Genomic DNA, 8,234 nt, shown 5'->3' with positions numbered 1-8,234 from the left:
AGATGGTAAACACAGAAAAAAGCTGTTGCTTGGGGGAGCTCGCGACGAGGCTGCCATACTCGGCGCCATCTTGTTTCTTCAGAAACTACAACTAAAACCAACATCTCACATGGTGTCAAAGGCAGTACAGAGGTGGGCTTTCAGGAGTGATTTAAAAAACAGGCAGCAAAGAGGTCTGTCTAATCTCTAAAGGCAGATCGCTCCATGGTTTTGGAATTGCTACAGCACGGTCTCCACTAAGTTTGCGCTTTGCCGAGTTCACCATCAGAGACCTGTACCTACAGTTGCATGCTTTTTTGAGGTCAAACCAGTATGCCCCTATCCTCCTCCTGCCGATGATGTTTTCCTCTCATGTCCCTTCATTTTTATCACCAACAACCTGCTATTACCAGACTGAGGTATCAAAAACATCCTGTGTTTGTGAACAGGTTTGACCTCTGACCTCCGCTGCAGTACTGCACACTCATGCTGAGTCAGTTAAGGAGTGAGAGAAAAGAATGCTTCTCCTTCCACTGTTGCTCCAGACTATTTGTGTGTGTGTCTGTGTTTTTGCAAGGTATTAAGTATTTGGTTACATTTCATCCTTTAATCAAGGCAAAGTAAACTCTGATGTTGTAACTTTACACGCGTCCCGTCGTTGCAGCTCATGCAGGGCACTTCTGTCCCTTAGCTACACCGACAGTTAGCCTTAAATAGGTGAGTGTCATCAGCCGGATCGTTCAGGTTTGTCTCAGAAGAAGAAATAAGGGTGAAGTGAGAGCATGTGAGGGCGATTGTGTTTGTGGTAATAGGCTGTTCCTCTTGAGAACGATGCTGTCCTAAGACCACACCCCATTTTAAAGTACCCCCCCACCCTCCTCCTTCTTCAGTCCACTTGTCCTTATTTGGTCGTGCTGCCAGCTCGGCTGATGATTGGTGGAGTGAAAACTATTTTGACTGAAACACACACACACACGCTCGAACACACCTATATTGTTCCCAGCACCTCCCACGTGCACACAGGTACAGACATGATGTAAGGGTTTTCTCTGTACTGATTGCAGCTAAACATAAATACACAATAGCAATAAATTTAATAAGTAGTAAAGTTGTTTTCGAATGCTTGAATGAATCTTTGCCCCAAAAATTTAGTGTTAAAGGTCCAGAGCAATGTTCGAATGAGATGGAATGATACATAAATGCATATCAGACGGCATGTCTTGTCCAAACACGCAGGACAGAAAGCCTCAGTGTGCATACCTGATTCTGCAGGAATTTTAACATCTGGAACTTTCTTGTAATTATGCAGGAGGTCTATGAGGAGACATTGAAGAACGGCCAAAGCAGCATTCCAGATCTCAAATTATGACATTTAAGGAAGCAGCTTATCAGTAAATTCAGGAAGTTGTTTTGTTATCACACACACTGAATGCATCCACACACCCCCAGCCCCCTCCCCTCCACCAACACAGCTAATTGCCATGAACTGTGTAGACCATCCGTCTTGGACAGTAAATCTTGTGCTATTATTATTATTATTATTATTATTATTATTATTTATTCATTTTGTAGAATCAGAAGAAGCACTTATACGTTTCAGATGCTCTTCTTCTACTATTAAAATGGTTTTGAGCGAGCATGAAACTATTTTTCATAAAAGGCAGAGCTGAAAACAATCAGGTAAAACAGCACCACCTAGTGACCAAACAATAAAAAACAGGGACAGGGTCACATTGTATTTATTTTACATCCAGAGATAATCCAGGAAAGTACAGACTCTGTATGCATTTAGAAGATGCGAGTCTACGCTGGGTCACTTGGTGTTGTCTCAGTCAGTCAGACGGCTCTCCTGCAGTTTCCAGCTCAGATAAAATAGCTCTGGAAGGGCCAGACAGACGAGATACAGTGTGTAAGCTTTAGCAGATAAAATGGGATTCAAATTCAAATTCAAATTTTATTTGTTTCACACTCTCACAGTCTCACACTCTCTCTCACACACACAGTATGACATGGGGGTGAAATGTTTGTAGCTGTGCAATGCCCGACCATTGGGATTGGGAGCTATGATGTCATTGCTGATGTCTGAAGAAATCATTCACCAAGTGGAAAACAACAGCTCAAAATCCATCCATCTATCCATCCAATAAAAGCACTTTTTGTAATAAATCTTTTGCAAGTTTAAGCTCATAATACTGCCCCCAGTGGTAAAGGTTTACGGTGCTTGAATTTTCTAGCCACGATTAACCACATGCATGTTTGGACAGATGAGACAACGTGATGGATGCATCACTCTGGGGCTGTTTTATGGTCAGTGGAACTGATACATTTCAGCAAAGGAAACAGACTACCTTAGAAGTTTTGAGTATAACCTCCAGCCACCTTGGATGCTGAACATAACTGAATGTTTCAGCAGGGCAGTGACCCCAACCACGGGTGGAGGGATGATGTAGAACATTTGAGTTAGTCAAAATCCAGACCTCAGCCAGAATTATGCCAGGTTTACTGATCAAAACCCATAAAATCGGGTAACAGTGTAACTTGATAAGGGCAATTTAACCAAATATCCAATCTTGAGGTTTTTTTGTAATTAAATAACAAAACTATATATCTATCCAGATATCTCTCTCATGTATCCTGCTTACCTTTGCTCTTCAGTCAGCTCAAACTCAGCCAGTGCTCTCTTTGCTAGCCTCCATGTTGTTGGCAGGCAGAAGGCTGCAGACAGCTGCACCAACTGCACTGCTTTCTGGGAGTCACCGTCACTGTGGCACACTGACAGGAAGTTGTTCAAGAGCCCCTCGCTGTAGAGTAACACAGCAGGAAACAGAGTCAGAGGCAACTCAGCCAACACAAGGGTTTGTCTGTGCAGGTTCTGGATCATCAAGCTCACAGTAGCTTTGAGAGCTTGAAAAGAAGAAAGTGGATTTCTTTTGTCTTCTCTTCAAACTCTTTAATATCAGTTTTTAAATGTCCTAAATAAAGTTACACAGGTGAAGTTTTTCGCATTTTTGCATAAAAATATAGCAATTGTTGTTCATGTGTGACATGATGAAGGAGTGTGGGCTTTGTCATTGTCATCACTCATTATGAGTCTAGTCTGAAGTGAGACTTACGAAGGAACTCTGTTCCTGGACTTGAAGAGCTGCAGCATCTCCCTGCAGAGAAAAGGTGACATTAGATTGCAGCCAAGTCAGAATACAATAAAAGTTCTCCTCCTGACATGTGCGGCTGTCGCTCTCACCAGGCCTGTTGGGTCTTGTTAGCTCGCAGCAGCAGTGTGGTGATGTGTGAGAGGGAGGCGGCGCTCCACTCTATACTGGGCCTCAAATCAAATACACTCTTTACATCCAGAGCACATGCTGCAAAGGACTCCTGAACCTGCAGGCAAAAGGCAGGCGAGCTCATAGAAACACACTCAGGTCGGCATTACTAACTCGCTCAACATCACTGTCCAGATGGCGAAAACTGATAATACAAATGTCGTCAGACTGACCTCAGCACTGTGTTTCTCTCTGGCCATGAGGCTGAGCAGCTCCTCCACCAGATCGGGTTTGTTATCGTGCCTGAGAGTCTTGATGTCTGAAAAAACAGGTCAATGTGACAGATCCTGACATGCAGAGGAAGGGGCTTTTTAAACAATCAATGCATTGTCTACTCTTCATCAAGAACTGAACAATGCATCTTGGAACTCACCTTTCCATATAGAAGGCAGTAAGTCCAGACGGCTGTCCGTGTCCAGGGCCTGCAGCAGGTCCCTCATTCCCTGAGGGTTGGGGTAGTAGAGCTACAAACGCAGGATATAAGGAAAGGTAGTTAAAGCAAGACTGAAGGTGAAACCTATTATTTCTTTATTTTTTCCTTTATAAAGACAGAGACAGCCAAAGAATCTTCCAAAACAAATCTGGTTTTTCCCCTTTTTTTCCTCAACTTAGCGCACTTGTGACCCGGAAAGATGACAGATTATAACTGAGACATTATGTGCATATATTTAAATATAATTTACATATGCATATAATATAAGCACATGGAGCAGACCGAGAGAAGCAGATATGCACTGACCGAGGGAATGATCTGCTTGTACCATTTCAGCACCACATCAATGTGCTCCATCATGCACAGCAGGTTGAAGAAGCGACCACTGCAGAGGAGGGAGAATGGTTGTTTACCTACTCACGTTTACTGCTTATAACTGGATCAGATACAGATTCAGAGTGATTATACTGCATTACACGACCACATCGTTGGAAGTTAGCAGAGGGTTCCTACTTACTAGTAAATGCTCTGCTGGAAGGAGTCTCCCAGCAGCCTCCAGTTCTCCCCGACATCTACCAAACTCTGGATTTTATATCCCAGCTCCAGATCTTTACTGTCCAAACACTGCAAGGACAAATAGCATGCACGCGGAAACAGGTCACGCTGTATAAGCAGGGCATAGCCTCCTTTAATTATAATGTATGACTGATAATTGTGTCACCACTGATCTGGGAGCTAAGAATCAAACGCTGCCATGAGACTGTCGAGACTGTAAAGCAGGACTCACTATTCTCATTGCGCTGGAGAAGAACAGAACTGGAGAGACAGAGAGAGAACACAGCATCAGTTTTACCATCCACATGTCCGCACGTTTGTTCTACCCGAACAAAAGGAAACATTTGCTAAATCTGTCGTGCGCCGTGATATACCATCGTCAGGGTCCTGGCAGGTGAAGATGCGTCCCTCCAGCTCAGCTATCACCTCCTGAAGAAGAGTGTTGTTCTGTGCAGAAGAGGCTGGAGAGGAAACACATGGGGTGAATGCACATTTAAAAGCATGCAGCCGACAAACAGCGCAGATGCCTGTGAGGGTCACGTATGAGAGCAACTGCAGGGCTACCTGATTTGTAAAAGACTGCCAGGATGTGGTCGTAGGAGGCCAGGCTGGGAGCTGCACACACACACACACACACTCAGAGAAAAAAATAAGACTTGCCTGTAAAACACCAGGTAATAAAACACGAATGGCAGTGTTACCTATCCCCAGCGCCTTCATCTCATTCAGAGTGTGCAGAGCTTGTGTTTTGGCCAAGAAGCCGCAGCGTCTCAGAGCTTTGAGGACGCTGTTGAAGGTCAACAGGTCAGGACGAACTTTCTGCTGATTCATCTGGTTCAACAGCTCCTGCAGACAAGGAGACGCCATTGTGAATATTAACTATTTGATTTGATTTGATTTGATTTGATTAACTAGGAGACCAGAAAGGGTCCAATGGAGAAGAGAGCGTGAACACGGATGACCTTTAGCTTTAAAAGGTTGGAAACGACCAAACTACCAGTGCAAAGATGGCAGTAAATACAAAACCTCTTTACCACAGGACAAATTACTTGTGTTTGTTTGCCTTTTTTTTTTTTTAAATACAAAAGCATTGTGCAGCAGCGATCAATAAATCAGTGTGAAGGGTCTTACAGCAACGAGGTCCCATCGCTCATTAAATTTGTCTTGGACATCTGGAGCTGCTGAGATCAGAGCATTGAAGATGTGGACATCAGCTGAAGGGAAACGATTGGGTTATTAGTTAACAGATTACATATATAATGTAAAATATATACAAAAATACATAATATATGGCCAAAAGTACTTGGCCACCCCATTACACCCACAGTTAAACTCTGAGTCGGGCTATAAGAGTCCTCCAGTTTTTCCATCTTCGATGAAACAACATATTTCCTTATCACCGTAAGAAGACACAAAATTCATTCAATTTAAGTTCAAGACTCATTTAAATGATGAGAAGAATAACTACACGAAAGGCCACATGATTGCTAGAAGCAATGACATGACCTCTATACAGTATTTAACCAAAGCAGTGATATTAACCAAAGCAGCTCACCTGTCAGCCTGTTGTTAAGCATATCTGTGTACATGCTGAATGCCTTTGCATAGGCTCCATGCTGTGGGGACACACACAGACACACACACGAATATTAGGATACACTAAAATGAGCCTTTCACTGCTGTTGCAATGCTGCAGGCCTGCATTTAGCCTGTGACTCTGATGCACGCCTACCTTGACCATGCCTCTGATGAGAGCAGAGTAACAGCGTGTATCCCGCTCTGGCAGCAGGTTAAAGATTCTCTCCGCATTGTTGTTTTCTTTCCAGGTGAACTTCAGGAAGTCTGAAGCTCGGCGGACCCATGCTTTCCTTTTCTTCAGCTCCTCTCCAAATTCCTGCGGAGAAAAAACAGAGAAGTATCCTGCAGTGCTAACGTCCTTTTCACTGGAGCAGCTACTTTAATGTTACGTCAGGCGGGAACTCACTGCGTCGTCTGTCTGTGGCTCCCCATCCTGGACGGGGTCCCTGTCGCTGTAGAGACAGATAAGGTCCAGCAGGCTATGGGTTGTTTCCATGGAGACAGTAGTGCCTGAAAAAAAATTGCAAAAAAACATTTTTAAATGTGAAGCTTTGAGCTCCAAAGTAACATTCTGTAAAATGCAAAGAACTTCTGCAGACAACACCTATACTACTGATGCACACAATAGCAGAGTAAATAAGTATTTGGAGTACAGCTTTACGATATTCCTGCTGTGCGTGCATGTGTGTGTGTGTGTGTGTGTGTGTGCATGTGTTCTCACCAGCTTGCAGTAACTGATCATACATGTCAACAGCAGCTGTAACTTTCCTCAGGGTGATCCTTTCCTTCAGTGCTTCCTCACTCACCTCCTCAAGACGCAGGGATACAGTCTCTGGCATCAGACACTACACACAGACCGACACACAGACACGACAACCAATTGCTTAGTGAAAAGGAACCGCACAATACGAGAGCAGCACTACACTACATACCCACACTTCCACACACTGCTGTGTATTTCTTACGGGTATATGAGGTTCTGCAAAGTCTTTGGTGAAGAGTTTGGGGTTGTTGTTGACAATGTATTTGGCTGCAGATCTGCCGGACTCCTGAGAGAGAGAGAACAGCTTCTGCAGAGATACAATAAAGCTGGTTTATTAGGTTGCTCGCAGAGTAATGAGCAATACAGGCAAAAAACAAAGTTGTCTGCGTTACCTGATCTAAGACTCTTGAAATGAATTAAATAAAAAGAGAAACTGTCTGATGTAACTAACAGTGTCCCTAAATATACATACAAGCATAAAGACATGTTTTAACATACAAACTCAGTAGAAGTCCTGGGAGAGAGGTAAGGATCATCCTGGAATTGGTAGGGATATGCTGTGGGATCCTGCAGGGGCAAAGAAAAGGCGGTCAGTCCAAGCTAAAAATCCAGCTTCATGAATACAGTGAAAAATGTGAAGGTGCTCTCACCCTGCTGACAGTTGAAGCCAGCGCCTCCAGCACTGCCTCTCTGCTCCTGTTTGATAAAGAAAAACATGATTTTAATGCCTCATTTAAAGAACGCTTTAAACAAAAGAGCATGAGAGGCTGTAATACCCCACTTCACAGTCAGATCAGCTCATACCATGTTTTCTTCCTGGGGATGACAACGGACTCTGTCGATTCTGCAACACAATTGACGAGACGTGAAGATTAAAAATGAAAGCTTTGATGTAATAAATGCTCCTTTCAGTTCAATATTTTCCTGCTCAACTAAACTCATTGATGAAATCTAAATGCTTCCTAAATTTAACCCACTGACTAACAAACACTGAATTTATATCATTTACCTTTATTGGCTTCAGCAGCTTGCTGTCGTAGAGCTGAGGTCCAACCGAAGCCCCTGAAAGATCATTTTTGTCAGTTTAGCCAGAATGATTTTTTCCATCCTTGTTACACTTCAATCTAAAAACATGACCAGCGCTACACCTGCTTTAACTGGATGATGTATCCTCACAGGTCTGTCGGCTGAAATTAAGCGCTCCTCTATCGACACTAAAATATGTTTCACTTAACAGCGGTCTGGTTTATTTTCCACTAACGTCAACACAACAAATCACCCTAGAATTAAACTGTTAAGTGTTTGGGTTGCTTTGCTCAAGTCTGTTGTGTCACCAGCTCATATTTTCAGGCGAGAATGTAGCTGTGTAAACCTCAAGTATCTGCTCAGTTTATCAAGACACCACATATTTTCAAAAGCGCTCCGATGTTTTCAGAGACGTCTGTTACCCACTAGCTCGATAGCTAGCCGGGGCAAGGCTCACTCGAGCCGTGAGAACACCGGACTCCCGGCAGATCGTTTTCAAACACACCGCTGTCTTTCGCTGCTCAGGTTAAACATGATATATAAGTCACTTAGATAACTTACAAATGTTATTGTTTGGCTT

At 43.4% G+C, this 8,234-nt stretch overlaps 1 protein-coding gene across 1 annotated transcript in view; it reads right to left on the bottom strand.

Annotated features, from left to right (window-relative positions):
- Nucleotides 1-1,700: 1,700 nt before the first annotated feature.
- Nucleotides 1,701-8,234, bottom strand: part of ptcd3 (pentatricopeptide repeat domain 3) — a 7,922-nt gene continuing 1,388 nt past the window's right edge. Inside the window, exons 2-23 of the mRNA XM_005719410.1 lie at nucleotides 7,638-7,690; nucleotides 7,433-7,472; nucleotides 7,279-7,324; nucleotides 7,127-7,195; nucleotides 6,831-6,935; nucleotides 6,587-6,710; nucleotides 6,272-6,375; nucleotides 6,020-6,181; nucleotides 5,843-5,903; nucleotides 5,419-5,501; nucleotides 4,989-5,133; nucleotides 4,852-4,902; nucleotides 4,662-4,748; nucleotides 4,520-4,548; nucleotides 4,250-4,356; nucleotides 4,039-4,117; nucleotides 3,673-3,763; nucleotides 3,473-3,558; nucleotides 3,221-3,357; nucleotides 3,093-3,134; nucleotides 2,622-2,780; nucleotides 1,701-1,857 (exon numbers count right to left, since the gene is read on the bottom strand). Coding sequence (XP_005719467.1) covers nucleotides 1,812-1,857; nucleotides 2,622-2,780; nucleotides 3,093-3,134; nucleotides 3,221-3,357; nucleotides 3,473-3,558; nucleotides 3,673-3,763; nucleotides 4,039-4,117; nucleotides 4,250-4,356; nucleotides 4,520-4,548; nucleotides 4,662-4,748; nucleotides 4,852-4,902; nucleotides 4,989-5,133; nucleotides 5,419-5,501; nucleotides 5,843-5,903; nucleotides 6,020-6,181; nucleotides 6,272-6,375; nucleotides 6,587-6,710; nucleotides 6,831-6,935; nucleotides 7,127-7,195; nucleotides 7,279-7,324; nucleotides 7,433-7,472; nucleotides 7,638-7,690 — 1,906 coding nt within the window. The 3' untranslated portion in view covers nucleotides 1,701-1,811. The remainder of the gene's footprint in view (nucleotides 1,858-2,621; nucleotides 2,781-3,092; nucleotides 3,135-3,220; nucleotides 3,358-3,472; nucleotides 3,559-3,672; nucleotides 3,764-4,038; nucleotides 4,118-4,249; nucleotides 4,357-4,519; nucleotides 4,549-4,661; nucleotides 4,749-4,851; nucleotides 4,903-4,988; nucleotides 5,134-5,418; nucleotides 5,502-5,842; nucleotides 5,904-6,019; nucleotides 6,182-6,271; nucleotides 6,376-6,586; nucleotides 6,711-6,830; nucleotides 6,936-7,126; nucleotides 7,196-7,278; nucleotides 7,325-7,432; nucleotides 7,473-7,637; nucleotides 7,691-8,234) is intronic.

Source organism: Pundamilia nyererei, unplaced genomic scaffold (genome assembly GCF_000239375.1).
Source record: "Pundamilia nyererei isolate P.nyererei 1_Seehausen unplaced genomic scaffold, PunNye1.0 scaffold00001, whole genome shotgun sequence".
In the NCBI taxonomy this organism is placed as follows: domain Eukaryota; kingdom Metazoa; phylum Chordata; class Actinopteri; order Cichliformes; family Cichlidae; genus Pundamilia; species Pundamilia nyererei.
This window is presented reverse-complemented; position numbering and strand designations above follow the sequence as displayed.